The following is a 17,754-nucleotide window of genomic DNA, read 5'->3' as shown; positions in this document are numbered from 1 at the left end:
TCCGGTTGGTTCTGGAATATAATTTCCGCCTGGGGATGGAAAGTATTGTCCTTTCTAGGTATTGCAGTAGCGATCATATTCAGCTGCTGCCTCTGTATACAATGTGGCCCTGCGATTTGCGGCATTTGTGCTACCTCTTGTATTCCTAGTCCCAAGCCCCGTTCTAAAACCCGTTCCCAGAAAATTCGAGACGAGCAAATGATACTGTATGAAATGATAGATGGTATCATGAATATTGATGTTTCCTGATGGAAACGTAGTGACAAGGAGGGAATGTGGAAAAGTAAATTTTGTCATGTTCTGTGTCCCTACGTGTCATCCATCATATGTTATATGTGCATGATTAATATGCATATGTTATTCCCCATGTTTGTTTATAGACGCAATTACAGTTGTGTCCACCTCTAGTATGGCAGTTTCCAGTTCTCGTGAATACTACGAATATCAGGCCCATGTAAAAGCTACGTTGCCACGTTTCTCAGTGTGCACGTTATTTCATTGTAAAGTCCCTGTTTCTAGGCCTCAAAAGGGCCCGGACATCAGATTCAGCTCCTGTCTCCTGAAGCCTCGCTGAGGAGCGATACAGCCCCCACCTGTATCCTCGACCCTTCACTTACTTCCTGCCTCGCAGTGCCCGGCTCAGCCTGGCTCTGCCTCTGAGTCTGCCAAGAGTATGTTATGATTCCAGTTATCAGTTCAGTCCTCCTTCTCTGCATTCCTAAAAGCTACTGAATTGCATCAATAGTTTCCGTCATTGTCTAGCCTTCACGTCTCCATGTAAGAGAAATACTGCATTTAATGGTCATTTAATATTCTTCATCACGCACTGCATGTAGAATAATGCATGGTCCAGTCTTAGTGTCTGTTAGCCTTTCCCCTCCTGACTTCTAGTTATATCAACATGTTCTCTAAACATCAGATACTAGATACTGTTTAGGTACATGTCGCCCTGACTCTCCAGACTTCAGTCTCTGCTCCTAGCTCAGAGTTCATAGCCCCCAGTTTCTCCTAGTAACACGTCATTGCCAGTTTGCGCGCACCATCAGGTTAGAGGTCCCGGCTCCTCAGGTAGCCCCCTCCATGGTTTCCGCCCCATTCATGACATATTCTGTTACGTTTGCATCACATGTCTATGTATACGCCTTGTTACACCCATTTTCACCCTTATCTTTCGCGACTGCTACGCATCACGCCTATTGCTCCACCCACTGCTACGCCTATTGCAATGTAATGCTATGTGTTTGCGTTATGTATATATGCTCATGTCCTGTTATTAAAAAGTTATCCTTCCTTCCTACCCTCCTTGTCCCGATTCTGCCCCCGGCAGCGCTGCCATCCTATTCCTGTACAGGTGGTCCTGTTCCTGTCCTTTATGCTGTAATAAACCTGCAAACTCCTAATACCTCGAATCTTGACTCTTATTTATTGAGCTATCTGTTATTCATTTATGCATTCAAAAATAGGGTATTATTTATTTATTTACCACACTCTGATCCCCTGCTAGGGACAGTCGCTCCATAGCTAGAATGTACCAGAGCCGATGTAGCCATGCCATAAATTCTGGGACAGTGTTAGTTCCCCACTGAGCTAAGACGACTTGCCTTGCCGCTAATAAGGCTTGCGCAATTTGTCTGTCTTTCATGGATCGCAGAGGGAAAGCACAGGGATGCAACAAGCTTAGAAGGGAATATTCCAGAGATCTGGGTATAGAAGTGTCAAAGGCCTCGTCAATGTTTTCTAGGACCTCCGTCCAATAGCGTTATAACTTGGGACAATGCCATAGCAGATGCTGTCATACTAGAAATCCTCAGACTCCTTCTCAGGGGTCTTACCAATAAGTAGTCCATTCAAAAGCAGCAAAGAAATCAACAGAGAATCTGAAATATGAAAAGACATCTTTATTACAAATAATTGTGAGGCTACGTCGCCAAGTCACACCTAAAGCAACTGAATGAGGCAGCCTCCTGAATGGTCTCAGCACAGACCTTTTATACAATTTATTATGCCCTAGGCACACATTTTCTCTTTGAAGTACATTATTGTTGGTCACTCCCAGGACGTGCACACAAAGCACTGTATGATGACAAACCCACTTTCAAGATAAGTCCAGGCCATAAACAATGTCCACATAATGCGTACATTCTCTAGCTGACAAGGCCGGATAAACCCAAAACAGTAAGATCACAGCCCATGTCATAAATAGCTCGTGGACGCAGGAACAGGAACAGATGGAAGTAAGATAGGCACTTTTGTGTGTAGTAAATCTTTACAATGTCCTGTGCTCTGATCTATAATCTTGATCAGATAAAGGGCAGGAACTGGCTTGGCAAGGTTAGCCTCAAGCAACAGGGTCAGCTTTCGCCAGGTCATGCAGGAGTCAGCACAAACCCATGCTAAGGTTATGTCCTTAAATACTTGTTCTGCCACAGTGAGGGCCTACTGTAAGGGCAATCCACAAAATGGCTGCTATGCACAAGATGGAACCCGAGGGTTCAGAACAAAACATTCAAATACACAGTGAATCCATTGGTGTAACATGACGAAAACACTTGCACTTGCTGAACTCACTGTTTACAGTCTGCTGTTACCAAATTCATAACAGAATCATGATATTTAAAACACAGGTTCAGAATTTAAGGAACCACAGACCATCCTTTTGCCCTTACATAGGCAATCACTCAGTCTATATCTGCAACTGTGCCCAAAGTCCGTTATAAGCCTCTTTGGAAGGCTTCTATTGTCCATCAAATCCGCTTCCATTGTCTTCTTCCGCGTTGGGCCTCTCGATTCAGGCCTTTTCATGAGAAAAAGTACTGCTTAGTTGGAGTGCCCTCCTGCCAAACACCCACAGCTCACTCAAAAGTCTCAATGTCTCAAAACAATGCACCAGTGTCTCTTCTTTGTGGCAGACACTACAAATGATGTGCTCTTCATTGCTCATGGGCACAAAACATCTTGTGCAGATCCAAGCACTACTGAGAAACAACCTCTCAAGACCAGCAGCACTTTCAGACTCCAACACTCATTATTTAGTGTCAGAGGACGCTCAAGCTGCTCTCTCATGGGCACCAGAATATAGTGCCTTCCCGTCGGAGCAAAGGGAAAAGAGGTGTGTGTGTGGCCAAAACTCGGGCCAAGGGCTCAAGGGACTGTACACTGTCCGAGGTTTCCAGCACATAACAGGTAGAAGGCTCAAACAAACAGAAGCTCTCATTCTGTGGCAAACAAGGAACCAGCTCCTTTTCTTTTTCTGCAACGCCTTCCGATGAAGCAAATGCCTTGCTTGGGAGGTACCATTGACGGCACGCTGATGATCGCTGTCCAGCCTCGCGACTTTCTGGTTGCAGGAATTGTAGAGCCAAGAAGGCTGTCATTCATCTGTAGCGGTCACTGATGGGGAGTGGGCTTAGTCTCGATCACAGGTCTGCAGGGTATCACTCTTCCTTTGACTCTGGAAAATCTCGCAGAACCTAGTGATATAGATAATGTAACACAATTGTTAGTTTCCTTCATATCAAGCACAAAAAACAGTTAATGGGTTTTAACAAGGGGACTGCAAGCAGGTGGCCTGCAATCTGCAAGGGAGTGGCAATACGCCATGGGAATCTAAATGGATGTCCTCACACAGTGGCATTGTCTAATGGGGTAAATACATATTTTCCTCAATGATTAAGCCTAGGTGTTCCTAAATTCCTTATCTAGAACATCTCAAATAGAGAAATGACATAATACAGATTATCAAGGACATAAAGAAAAGTCCCTTTAAAAAAATGTGCATCAAGTGCACTATGCAATACAAAGGCTAATGATCAAATGTGCAGACAAAAAGACAAGAACTAGAGAGTCCTGGTATTTGCATGATTAGAACACATCTGATCCCACCAAAAATTAAAGCACCAGGAACAGAAGAGAACTGAAAAATTAAAATAGACATTGAAAATTCGTCATGTTCAAAAGGTAAACTTAAGATATCTCCTATCGAGATGGAAAACTTGTCTTACTATAATATTGGGTCAGTTAACCAGTCTATCACTACCCCGACAGTCAGTCTGAAAAAACATTGAAGTAGGCCTGAGGAAAATTCTTGAAAACCAGTCTCGTCATACAAAAGGGAATTATACATAACATGGGGGGGTCCCTGATACATCACTGCAGTCTAGAAGTGTGAACATAAACAATACGCCCATAATAATAAATGGGCTGACTGGTGAAAGGAATATGGAAAAGGGAAATGGAACTAGGACACAACTAAAATCCCCAATAACTAAGCATGATGCGACATTGGTCAGGGGAGAAGCAACAAAAGAAAAATCTATAGGAAGAACAAGAGTTTGCTTGGGTGCCTCAGGCATGTGACACAGCACCAAGAGTACGGGGGATACACAAAAGACCAAAGTTACACAAATTTTACCTCTACCGCTGGCAACTACACCATATACGGTAATCCTAACTAATGTTCCTGTTCTCTCTTCAGGGAGAAAAAAATGAAACCTGGTTTCCTTTCCGGTCCAGAGCCATAGAAAGGCCACTTAGGAAGCAGAATAAAACTTACTAATGTGAAATAGAAATTAGGTCACCATGTACAAGAGTCACAAATCTATAATTTATCCTTACGTCCAATCAGGATATATAATTTTAGGGCTGCCTGTTCCTTACAGGAAAGGGCAGTATCGTGACTACAAATGACACAATTTGCTGTTTATTTTTCTTCAATACTTAAAGCCAAATTTGACATACACTGGTGAAGTGTTGTCTGTCTGGTTCCCAATATGCGAAAATTTTACCCGACTGTTGATAGCGACACGTATCGTCATACATGTCCCCTCACAACAACACGGGTGTTTTTGTAATAATTTCTTAAGCAGCAACATACAACATAAAACATGCAAAAACGCACAAAACGGACGTCAAGCCATCAGATATACTCGCTGTAAAACGATAGCATATATAAATGAGCGGTGACGCATAATACCGTGTAAGGATACCCTCCTGTTTGACAGTAGATCACCAATAGTGGGTTTCTGCTGTCAAATACAACTTTCGGACACACAGAACCAGCAAGAACAACTCATGATAGAACAAAATACACAAACATGAAAAACGCATGGACATTTCTTTTCAAAGGAATTGCGCAAAAAAAACCCATCTCATTTCAACCAACCAAACTCACGTGTCTTGTCAGCCTTAGAACAATCCATGAATGATCTGTAGGCAGAAGCAGAAAAATACACAACACAAAAAAACCACATTTTAACATACACAAAAATACATTTTCATTACTTAACTGTTACTCTCTTGTCAGTTCACCTCGCAACATCAAGCCAACTTATTTTTACCGTTCTAAAAGAAATGGTTACACTAACACTCCATATTAATTTGGCACCTATAATTTCCACTGTGAAAAATAATTCCTAATTAGCAAATCATTTTCACTTAGGCCTGTAGCCTTCAAAATTTTGGAAAAGGGCTGCATCTTATTTTCTATCTAAGACTTAATACAACACTTCGTTTTCTGTCAAATAAACGAAACTAGCAAACATTATTTTTCTTAGCGTGGAGACACAAATGTATCAGTTCTGCAGAGCATTTAACACGATGTTTGGGACTTTCAAAGAAACCCCTTTTTATTTTCCCTATTAAATTAAGTTCTTTCATTTTATTGATGTTCTCACGGAGAAATCAGAAACCCCACCTTTAGAGGCTCGTTCAGCAAGGTCATTCTGCATTCCTCGGAGGCAAAGTCCTAATTAAAAGGTCACAAATGTCAACATGACAGCCTTCTCCATTGTTTACAGGGAAACTAAGAGATAACATCTCAGCAGCGTGGCTCGAGCCAGCCTCTGCAATTCTCTCAGCCCTCAGCTTCTGCCACACTGAAGCTTGTCAAAGCCAGAAGGCCTAACTAATTTCTCCTAACCTGTAATAATTCACTCTATTTTGAAAAATAATTTCTCTTTTTTAGGCGCTAAAATTATCTCTATTCCCAGATTATTAAACTACATTTACTGTGAAAAATTCACGAAACCTAATAACACACATACCAGTTTTTTTTAGAGTAAATGCTTGTTGCAATCCTATGGTACACACTTCATCAGTCTTAAATGAACAAACTTTTCCGTAGGCCTAGCTGAAGCTAGAACCTTCAACCCTGATATAAAAACAAGCCTTTGTACTGGCACATTAGCCCACTGAATCATAAGAAGGCACAACCTGCAAATATATATCAAAACCTAAATGTATGCATTTACTGAAGCCTGAGACACTTTAAAAAGTACTCTAAATGAAAGCAAAATGCAGTTTAAACAGTGCTTTCACTCAAAATCGACTTTCATATTTTGGGCATTAAAAATGAATATCCTACAATTTTCTTGCATAATATGTATTACTAGAATGTCTATTACATAACCCTTGAGTCAGGCATTTGAAAATAATAACTTATACTTTATAAAAATGAGCTTGCTTGCGCCTATGCCAAGGGGAAATTATACACACGAATGCTTGTCATTTTAGTGATGCAACATAACTTAAATCAGATTTTAATGCTAGGAGGTCATAGTATGAGTGTTAAGCTTTATAAATATAAAAAAACGATTTTTGTAGCACTTATTTTTAATAATTATTTTTCATAATTAATAATTTTTTCTTCTAATAAAACCAATTATTCCATTTTGTGATTGTTCTACATATAAGAGCCCGCTGCATCCCTTGCCTATCATTTAGATGCATTAACTCACAAACCTAAGCGCATATGCCAAACTTAAAACGCGTCACATTCCTGCGTCACATTTTTGCGCCACATTTATTTAAAAGGACGGTTATGCAAAATTCCACCCGTGTTTAACTGGAAAAGTGCTGGCTGAATGAACATTCCTATCAAATATACTGCAGCTGAAATGTTTGCCTATGAACATCTAATACAGTGAATCTTAGGAAAATGCTGTAAATTTATTTATTTTTGTAAAAATAGATAATTATTATATTTTTTTTTGGGGGCCTTATTTATATCTATTGAATGTTTTTCCTAATTTTATCCTTTAAGTGTGGAACAGCAGTTTTGTATATGTGCACAATTGCTCATTCTACAAACTAAAGAGCAACGCATACCCATCTTAGCACATTACATGTTTCATTTCTGTATCTTTTACTCAAGTTTCTACTCAACATTAACCAACCAGCATTTTACTTAACAGACTGAAAACATCAAGAAAACCAACAAACACACATTGGGCCCACTCCATACACAAACAGAAAGGAGGTCAAACACTCAGGACACACAATACAGCGCGCTTTAGCTAAATAGAGCTCATAAGTTGGAGTTCCAACCGGAGGTATCAGACATGAACCCTCCAATCGGGAATCCCTGTTGCAACTTAAACAAAACCAAATACCAAATTTGCTATGATTAGGCATCTGCGCTCACTAACCAAGCTTCAAACTTCAAGGGGCTATCTCTATCAATACACTCGCAAATGTACGAGACCCTCGGTTTTCGAATATTGCAATGTTCAAATAAACTAAGGACCAAAGAACTAAGAACTAAGGACTGGGAGCGACCCACTTATACTTCAACTAAAGCAGATGGAGAAAAGTCTCTTCATTACCTGCCTACACAAATTGCAATTCGCATATACAAACCTATACGAACCTATCAAAGCTATACCAAACAAATAGTTGTCCAAATTCTAACTGCCAAGTTCTAACTGCACTAACAGTCTCTTTTTTTTAAAAAAACACTTACGCCAAAAAGGTTCCTCAGTCAGGAGTGACATCTTTTGGAGAGTTTAAGTCAGAAAAATCAAAAATATACTGGGCCGCAGAGACAAAGAATCACCCAGAACCTCTGTGCACAGAGTACCTCTTTTAGTAGATTTCTGTCTTGCCTGCCCCAGTAGATTTCTGTCCTCTGACAAGATTACTGCTCCAGATAGTCACTTCTTGATGAGGCCCATCGTTGGTCGCGCCATCTGTCATACTAGAAATCCTCAAACTCCTTCTCAGGGGTCTTACCAATAAGTAGTCCATTCAAAAGCAGCAAAGAAATCAACAGAGAATCTGAAATATGAAAAGACATCTTTATTACACGCGGTGAAACTGACCGGAGCTGCACCAGAGCCCGAGAGTGCCTAAACGAGGAGCCCAAAGAGGGAGTGCTGACCTCCATAAGCCTACCAGTCTGCTGCCTACAGCGTCCCCCTCCCGCCGCCGCGTTGGAGCAAGAACTGCGGCCGCCGAGCGGAGGGGGACTCTAAACTACACCCCCCAGCAGGCCTAGCGGCGCCAGACGCCTTGTCATCGCGCCAGGCGGCGCATAAAGGAAGCGTCACCCCGGCAGAGAGGGTGACGCGGTGAAACTGATCGGAGCTGCACCAGAGCCCGAGAGTGCCTAAACGAGGAGCCCAAAGAGGGAGTGCTGACCTCCATAAGCCTACCAGTCTGCTGCCTACAGCGTCCCCCTCCCGCCGCCGCGTTGGAGCAAGAACTGCGGCCGCCGAGCGGAGGGGGACTCTAAACTACACCCCCCAGCAGGCCTAGCGGCGCCAGACGCCTTGTCATCGCGCCAGGCGGCGCATAAAGGAAGCGTCACCCCGGCAGAGAGGGTGACGCGGTGAAACTGACCGGAGCTGCACCAGAGCCCGAGAGTGCCTAAACGAGGAGCCCAAAGAGGGAGTGCTGACCTCCATAAGCCTACCAGTCTGCTGCCTACAGCGTCCCCCTCCCGCCGCCGTGTTGGAGCAAGAACTGCGGCCGCCGAGCGGAGGGGGACTCTAAACTACACCCCCCAGCAGGCCTAGCGGCACCAGACGCCTTGTCATCGCGCCAGGCGGCGCATAAAGGAAGCGTCACCCCGGCAGAGAGGGTGACGCGGTGAAACTGACCGGAGCTGCACCAGAGCCCGAGAGTGCCTAAACGAGGAGCCCAAAGAGGGAGTGCTGACCTCCATAAGCCTACCAGTCTGCTGCCTACAGCGTCCCCCTCCCGCCGCCGCGTTGGAGCAAGAACTGCGGCCGCCGAGCGGAGGGGGACTCTAAACTACACCCCCCAGCAGGCCTAGCGGCGCCAGACGCCTTGTCATCGCACCAGGCGGCGCATAAAGGAAGCGTCACCCCCGCGTCGCGGGAGCGCCCGGGGCGAAGCCCGGGCAAAGGGCGGGCCCTCTGTGGCCCTCTAGGGGCCTGAAGTGGCCGGGGTCGGGCCACCCCCCCAAGCGCGACTGTCAGGACCCGCCAGCCACATCCATTACAAACTATAAACGGAGAACGGGGCACCAATCATTGCTTAACGATGACCAAAACGCTAAAAACACCGATGGCAACAAGATCAACTAGCAGACTCAAAACAGTGAGTACACCTATACCCACTATAACTGCAATAGATAAAATGCTGCAAAAAACCATAAATGTTGTGGCGGATGGTATTCAGGACACTAAGAGGCGTCTCTCTTTGACACCAAATTTATGCTTCCCAGACCTGTCCACGCACACTACTAATGAGACCCAAAACATGGACGACACTGCCTCATCGCAGGAGTCTCTATTGATGCAATCATTTTCGGAACTACCAAGGTCACAAGTCAAAGAAAAAGCATCTAAATCTCTGTCCACTGAGTTAATGGCGTATAATCCATCTCTTTTCAGCCAAACCTAAACGCTCCATTAAAGATATGTGGCAGAAAACAAGCATGGGGAAACCCACTGCACCAACACGTGGGGGGCTCTCTTTAATTTCCCTACAGGACCTTGACGCACATGGAAACATCAAGAACAATACAGGTAGTTCCCTGGTTAACGAGAATACAGGCCACATAGACAAGAAGAGTAGCACGAACTTGCCATTCATGAGTGAGATTGAAACCTTGATTAATTCACTCCTACAACCTATTAGTCAACAAATTGCTAATATTGAAAAGGCTTTGAGTACGTTTGAGAGGGCTCAAAACGATATATCATCTAGTATTCTTAGATTACTCAAAATACCTAATACACCAACTACCTTTGTTCCAGCCTCTACAACTCTCAATGTAAAAAACACAACTGTAAAAAAAACATGTGATCCATCAAAGAACATAGGTAAACAACAAAAAATCACAGCATCAGAGTTCCCCCACAATTGACTTGACGTCCAATTTAAAAATAGTTCATTCTACTGATGCAATTACAGTGATACCCACAGTCAACACGCAAAATACCCAAGTAGGCGAGGACGACGACGATAGTGAGTGGGCTACAGAGGGATATCCTCCTAATATAAACACAGGAATAACTGAGAATACAAGACACTCGGCTCCTTTAAACGTTAACACCCATACAAAAGTTATAGGAACACAGCCACCTAGACCCACCATAACTCGATCACTATCATATATAAATTTACCACCACAGTCTAATCCCTACACAATAGTCATGATTGGGGTACCGAAAGTAGACGAAAATAGAGAGGAAAAGCATGAGGAACTGAAGAACAAAGTAATGCAATGGCTTACTACTCATAGGCCTCTTCCTCCCAACATAACAGGAACCATCCAACATGTTAAAAGAGTAGAGTGGGTGGGCACTCGTTTTAAATCCACAGAGGGCGACTGCATTGTGGTCACCTTTAAATACATAGGAGCGGCGAAATTTATTGCAGACTGGAGGAGCCTCGTGACAAACAGTTTGATCCGTACAATGAGTCTAAGTTATTTTTATCCAGTTCGCTCAGATACTCAAAGGAATAAAACTAAACATAATTACACCCAAGAAGGACCTTTTAGTTCGCAGCTAAACCATCAACCCTGGTCGGCCCCTTTCTTACCCCATCAAGGCATTCCAGTGAGCCTAGAACCGTACCCATACGTTCACCCCTGGGTAAGCAAAACGTATAATTACCAACCCCAAGCAACATTTGATAGACAAGGGCCCAGCCTTCATCGAGCCTATAATCATCCCAACTTTCAGTATAATAACTATGGGTTCCCGACATCCAACAGATATGATGCACTCTACGATCAACTGGATGAGGTTGATTGACTGCCATCTGATCTGCCTCTCGTCTCACGCCCTGATAGGACAGATAATTTTGTAGAATGCAAGGCCATTTTATTAGTAACCTCGAATCCCTCAGAGGTCAGTTTAGCCAATATTGCTAAAGTGACGAGATCTATATATTTAGCTAGTCCCTCCTCAGAACACATTCCTGCCCCTCTGTTACCTGAAGTACGTAGTCTCTCTATCTCCACAGTCTTTCAATCTTCATCTACCTTCAAAAATCATAGGATGGACATTGTAACAAATGACAACTCTCAATTGCACGATTCTTCTAACACAACCTCTGCATCAACTTTAGATCACAATGATTCCAATTCAATTAAAATATTGTCATGGAACATCGCAGGACTGGCCTCCAAAATCAACGACCCGATGTGGGTTTCCTTTGTTAATAAGTACACCATCCTATGTTTTCAGGAAACCTGGTTAGTAGATAGCAATGTCTTCATTGAGGGATTTCAGAGCTTCCTTGTTCATGCATCCCCATCGCCCAGTGGCAGGGCAAAGGGGGGCTTAGCAACATTTATTAGTCTGTCCCTTAAAGCTGAGATTAATTGTGTGCAGTTGGATAGCAGGAATATCCAGATCTTGGTCCTCAGAAAGGGGAAGAAAGGAATAACCTTGGTCAACTTCTACAATTCTGTTTCTATTCCGAGTGAATGTAACATCGTCACTCTTCAAAATCATTTAAGTGACAGTCAGACAAAATTGCCCCTGGATAAAATAATCCTCGGTGACTTCAACACGCATATCTGCGGAAACCCTTCTATAACACCTTTGGGCTCCTTGGGCTGTGGAAATAAAGCAGGTCCTCATTTTACTCACTGCCATCGTGGAACAAAAATGAATACCTTAATGGACACCATGAACCTGACCTTGGCACTATCCCTGAAAGACAACTCTTTTACCTTTAAAAATCCAACCTATAAAGGATCTGAGTCAGGTTCCTTCATAGATCACATCCTCCTTTCTGTTGGTGTGGTCCAGCAGGTGCTATGCTTTGACATCCTTGAAAGTATTCATAGTGACCACAACCCTCTTCACCTTGAGTTACAACGCGGCCCTTTTGTACTCCGAAAAAACATCAAGGACCCAGGAGTACTAAAGCCGGTTAATAATAACCGCCGCCTGAAATGGAACTTGATAAACAGTGACAACCTGCACGAGATCGTTGTTAAGCACTGTGAAATTGAACTCAAGCTATGTGGTTCAAATTCCGCTCCTCCGGAATCCATCTTATCTGCCTTTGCAGTGGTGACTAAACGGATTGACCAATTGCTGTCTGTACCTGTTAAGGGAACAACTGTCCAATACCCTCGATGGTTTGATCATGCCTGTTCCTCAGCCAACCGTAAACTAAAAGCTGCCCTCAAGAACAAGCCAAGAGACTCTGCACTCGTCAAGGCCTTACGTGCAGAATATAAAAATGCCCTTGTACTTCGTAAAAAGACTATAAAAACTAAAACTTGGGAGTCATTGCTTGATCCTTCAATCCTGGGCAATAGCTCGAAATTTTGGAGTATAATCAATAAGCCACTCTTTGACGACCTAAATGCCGAAACCCTTGGAACAGTCATACCTGAGAATGACTGGATCTCTCACTTCAGCTCCATTTTTAAGAGTGATGCTCCACAGACTTTGCAACCACGTAAACACCCCGAAAGTACTTCTCTGCACTTTTCCATCAAAGAAGTTGAATTAGGGATTCATGGTCTTTCTAGTAACAAAGCACCGGGCCCAGATGGTCTTCCACCGGACCTATTTAAATCTAACATCCTTTTTTGGGCCCCTATTCTCACAGCTGTCATCAACGCTGGGGCCTTAGTGGGGGCTCCTAAGTCCTGGGGAGCATCTACTATCGTCCCTGTATACAAAAAGGGTGACAGAACAAAAGCGGCCTGTTATAGACCAATTTCCCTGATAAACTCAGTTGCAAAGGTAGTGGGTGGGATCCTTTTAAACCGGCTGAATGCGTGGGCCAAACATAACAATATAATGTCCCCCGTCCAGTATGGATTCAGACCAGGCCATGCTACAACTACCCAATGTCTGAACTTATACCTAATCAGTGGCAAATACACTCAAGCCAGAGAAGGAACATTATATATGGCCTTTATGGACCTTTCCTCGGCCTTCGATTGTGTCGATAGGAGCAAACTCTGGGAAGTCCTGCAGAACATGGGCGTTGAAAATAACTTGATCAACTTTTTGGCTGACCTCCATAACGACACACGTGCCAATGTCCGTTACACAAAAGATCTGAAAGTAACGAGAGACTTTAAAATCAACCGGGGGGTCAGGCAGGGCTGTATTTTAGCACCTTTTCTTTTTAACTTATATATAAATGGACTCGAAGAATACCTTTTAAAAACTGACACGGATTATCCTCGCATTGGGAAAAAGGGCGTGCCTGTTCTGCTATATGCGGACAACGCCGTTCTTATATCCAGAACTGCACTCGGACTTCAAAAACTATTAGATTCCTTTCTCCAATTTATGACTGCACGTGGCCTGAATGTCAACAACTCCAAATCATTTGTCATGATGGTAGGCTTAGCTTCAAAAAAACTTTACCCCTTCTCAGTTAACGGGGAAAATATACCATCTACAAAAACCTTCTCTTACCTAGGAGTATTGTTTGATCACAAACTTTCATGGGGCCCTGCCATAAATAAAAAGAAAGGTGAAATATTAAGGACCAACACTGGAATAATGGACTTTGCACGCAAAATGGGTAACACACCAGTGTCCGCCGTAATGAAGCTTTATCAAGCGAAAAGCGTTGCGGTTGCCTGCTATGGAAGCGAACTATGGGGCTTCGCACCAGCAGATGCCCTTGCAACTCTTGAAAATAACTTCCTGAAACAGGTCCTGAGTTTACCAAAAAGCACCGCTAATTTCTCCGTTCATGAGGAACTAGGTACACCATACCTAGGAGACAAAATTGCTGTAAATCCTCTGCTCTGTTGGTTGAACTGTTGGCTCAATGTCTCAATACCACTGACCCACAATATCCTTTCTGAAGCCCTCACCTGGGAAGGGCAACTCAAGATACCCTGGCTGAAATACATTAGAAATTGTTTTAAAGATCTGGGTAGGTTGGATCTTTACCTAACACCTCAGCACATTGTCAAGAAAGATGTTAATTACATAAAGGATACTTTCCTACTAAATCGACAGCTTGATAGGGAAGAAATTGAGTTGAAGAAGGCCAGCGTAATGAGCCATATTCTAACTAAGACTTGTGTGCGCTCTGAACCATATTTATCCTGGAATATATCAAGACATGAGCGCTTCCTGATGAGCAGATTCCGTTTTGGTTTATACCACCTGTTGTTAGCCATACCGAGTGGAGCCCATAGAGGTCAAGTGTTGCCACCTTGCGGCTGCGACAACAAGTCTCCGCAAGATCTGGCTCACTTTTTATTCCTGTGCACTTTTTACTCGAGACCACGAAATATGTTTTTAAAACCTTTGCTTAAAAAATTGAACTTCATGCAAATTAAGCCAGCACTTTTATATCTTCAAATGTTGCACGGCGAGTGCACTTTTTTTACTTGTAACTTTTTAAAAACAGCCCTGAAGTTCAGATTAAGCATGGAAAGTTGATCCAAAGTTGAACTGTATTATATAAGTAACCATGTCCCAAATAAGTACATTCACATTGGTCTATATCACTATTTAATTCTTTTTGTGATTGCCCGTTCTCTATTCTGTCTGTTGTATTTTTTCATGAATGATTTGTATATATATGTATTTTACATGCTTTTATGACTGCATTCTTGACAGTCGAATAAAGAAATTTTGATTTGATTTGATTTGATCTTTATTACAATTAATTGTGAGGCTACGTCGCCCAGTCACACCTAAAGCAACTGAATGAGGCAGCCTCCTGAATGGTCTCAGCACAGACCTTTTATACCATTTATTATGCCCTAGGCACACATTTTCTCTTTGAAGTACATTATTGTTGGTCACTCCCAGGACGTGCACACAAAGCACTGTATGATGACAAACCCACTTTCAAGATAAGTCCAGGCCATAAACAATGTCCACATAATGCGTACATTCTCTAGCTGACAAGGCCGGATAAACCCAAAACAGTAAGATCACAGCCCATGTCATAAATAGCTTGTGGAGGCAGGAACAGGAACAGATGGAAGTAAGATAGGCACGTTTGTGTGTAGTAAATCTTTACAATGTCCTGTGCTCTGATCTATAATCTTGATCAGCTAAAGGGCAGGAACTGGCTTGGCAAGGTTAGCCTCAAGCAACAGGGTCAGCTTTCGCCAGGTCATGCAGGAGTCAGCACAAACCCATGCTAAGGTTATGTCCTTAAATACTTGTTCTGCCACAGTGAGGGCCTACTGTAAGGGCAATCCACAAAATGGCTGCTATGCACAAGATGGAACCCGAGGGTTCAGAACAAAACCTTCAAATACACAGTGAATCCATTGGTGTAACATGACGAAAACACTTGCACTTGCTGAACTCACTGTTTACGGTCTGCTGTTACCAAATTCATAACAGAATCATGATATTTAAAACACAGATTCAGAATTCAAGGAACCACAATGCAATAAGGTTCCTGTCATTCCACAACCCCCCAGTATAGTTCGGATTAGCTTTTATCCCAACTATGTATTCGTGCTGGGGCATAGTACCAGTACAAAAAACCTTAAAAGCGGATTCTGCCCCTGCAGTGTTTTGCGCACAGTATGGTGTGTGCGGTAGAGTATGTGATCCCATTCTTTGGCAGTCAGTGGCCTTCCGAGCTCCGATTCTCACCGGATTTGCGCTTTTGTACGTTGCCCTGTATGTTTTGCCGCGAGCATCGAGTACAGTTCGGAGATAAGGCGTTGATCTTCCTTTTTACAAATTAACCATTTCTCGAATGTTGTGAGAGGTCGGGACATCCTGTTATAATTGGGTGACGTTGTGACCCAGTGATAGCACTAGCGATGTGCAAACTCGTCAGTTGCTAAGAGATCGTAGTTTCGCCTAGGCTGGGCAAACAAAGTCAGCCCTTCACCGTCAAAGAGAGAAGCAAGTCTCTTGCATCCCTCTTCTCTCCACCGTTGGAACACTGGTGAGGTCTGCCCCGGTGGGAAGTCTGGGTTATCGACAATCTGAGTCATCGGCGCAGGAAAAATGGTCCATCCGTTTGTGATGGCCACCTTATCCCATGCCTTCAATGTTAGAGAGATGACTGGGGAAGAGTAAAACCCCCAGTCACAGTGCTTGCAGGGCAACCAGATTTCCTTCCAGATATTGATTCCCGCAACCTTCTGTTCCATGAAGTTCCAATGCTTACCAGACAAAGGTCTGTTCCACTCCACGATGTAACGCAGGCACGACGCTTGATAATACCCTCTAATTAAGGGCAGGCCAACTCCTCCATCCCTTTTAGGACGAACCAGTTGAGCTAGCGAAAGGCTGGTTTTTTTTCCCCATACAAATTTGTTGATAAGGATCTGTAGTTGGGCTAACGCCTTCGGCAGAGGGGCCATGGGGATTGTTTGGAATATATAAAGAATGCAGGGGAGCACCGTCATTTTGACAGCCGCAATTCTCCCAAACCAGGCCAATCGTAACTGCGCCCAGGTGTCTAGCGCTTTAGCTGTGTGATCTAGCAAAGTCGCACCGTACGTGCAATGGTCGGTGCTAGGAGAATGCCAATGTACGCTATGTCTTGCTGGGTCCAGTGGAATGGATATTGATGCTGTAAATCATCTACCATAGCTTGAGGAATCGATAGGGTCTCGATATTTGATCAGATTGACTTTAAACCCAGACGTCTCCCCAAATTTGTGTAGCTCTGAGAGATGAGCGAACTGGCTAGTTTGAAGGTTAGTGAGAGGGAGAATCAATTTATCAGCATATAGGCTGACCTTGTGAACATCCGCCCCGAATTTCAGGCCTTCAATTCGTGGGTCTGCATTAAGGCATTGGGCCTACGGCTCCATATACAGAGCGAATAAAAGGAGAGACAGAGGACAGCCTTGCCGTGTCCCCGCGATATTGGAAATGAAACAGGCCTCCTCCCATTAACTCGTACGAAAGCCCTGAGCGCGCTGTAGATACATTGAATCCATTTGATGTAGTTTCCCCCAAACTCAAAACACCGCCGGGTATTGAACAGGTAGGTCCAGCTCACTCTATCGTAGTCTTTTTCGGCGTCGATTGATAAAAAGAAGGCATGTTTTTGCGATCACTGGACACTGTCCATGAGATGTAAAGGGTGTTTCGTATTGTCACCCCCCCTGCCTGGTAGGGATAAAACCCGCTTGGTCGGGTTCGATTAAATCCGCCATTAAGGGATTGAGGCGTGCCACGTGAATGCTGGCGAAGATTTTCGCATCAATATTTAGTAGAGGAATGGGCTGGTAGGACCCGCAATCTCTAGGATCTTTTGAAGGCTTCAGAATGACGGCAATAGCTGCCTCCGACATGAAGTCTGTCACCGCCCCTGTCTCCAAAAAGGAGTTAAACAGTTTAGTTGAGCTGAAGGATTTATAAAACAGGGCTGGAAAGTCTTCCAGGCCCGATGACTTACCAAGTTTTAATCGAGATATTGCTGAGATTACTTCCTCCGTGCAAATGCCAGAGTCAAGTTGTTCTGCCGTCGCTTTTAAGAGAGGGGAGATCGCACAACTCTCTAGATATAGAAGAGGGTCTAGTGCCGGTGGGTCCTGCCCCATACAGAGAGTATGATAGAAGGATCAGAAGG

At 43.6% G+C, this 17,754-nt stretch overlaps 1 protein-coding gene across 8 annotated transcripts in view; it reads right to left on the bottom strand.

The window, feature by feature from the left end:
* Positions 1-17,754, bottom strand: part of LOC144772195 (NACHT, LRR and PYD domains-containing protein 1a allele 3-like) — an 884,004-nt gene that overhangs the window by 324,491 nt on the left and 541,759 nt on the right. The window contains exon 11 of one of the 8 annotated variants that reach the window (XM_078656333.1): positions 5,171-5,205. The exons of the other annotated variants lie outside the window; for them this stretch is intronic. Coding sequence (XP_078512459.1) covers positions 5,185-5,205 — 21 coding nt within the window. The 3' untranslated portion in view covers positions 5,171-5,184. Of the gene's footprint in view, positions 1-5,170; positions 5,206-17,754 lie in introns of those variants that run through there. 8 annotated transcript variants of the gene reach the window in all.

Source organism: Lissotriton helveticus, chromosome 8, assembly GCF_964261635.1.
Source record: "Lissotriton helveticus chromosome 8, aLisHel1.1, whole genome shotgun sequence".
Taxonomy (NCBI): domain Eukaryota; kingdom Metazoa; phylum Chordata; class Amphibia; order Caudata; family Salamandridae; genus Lissotriton; species Lissotriton helveticus.
Note: the sequence above shows the minus strand (reverse complement) of the source record. Positions and strands in the feature narration are given on the sequence as shown.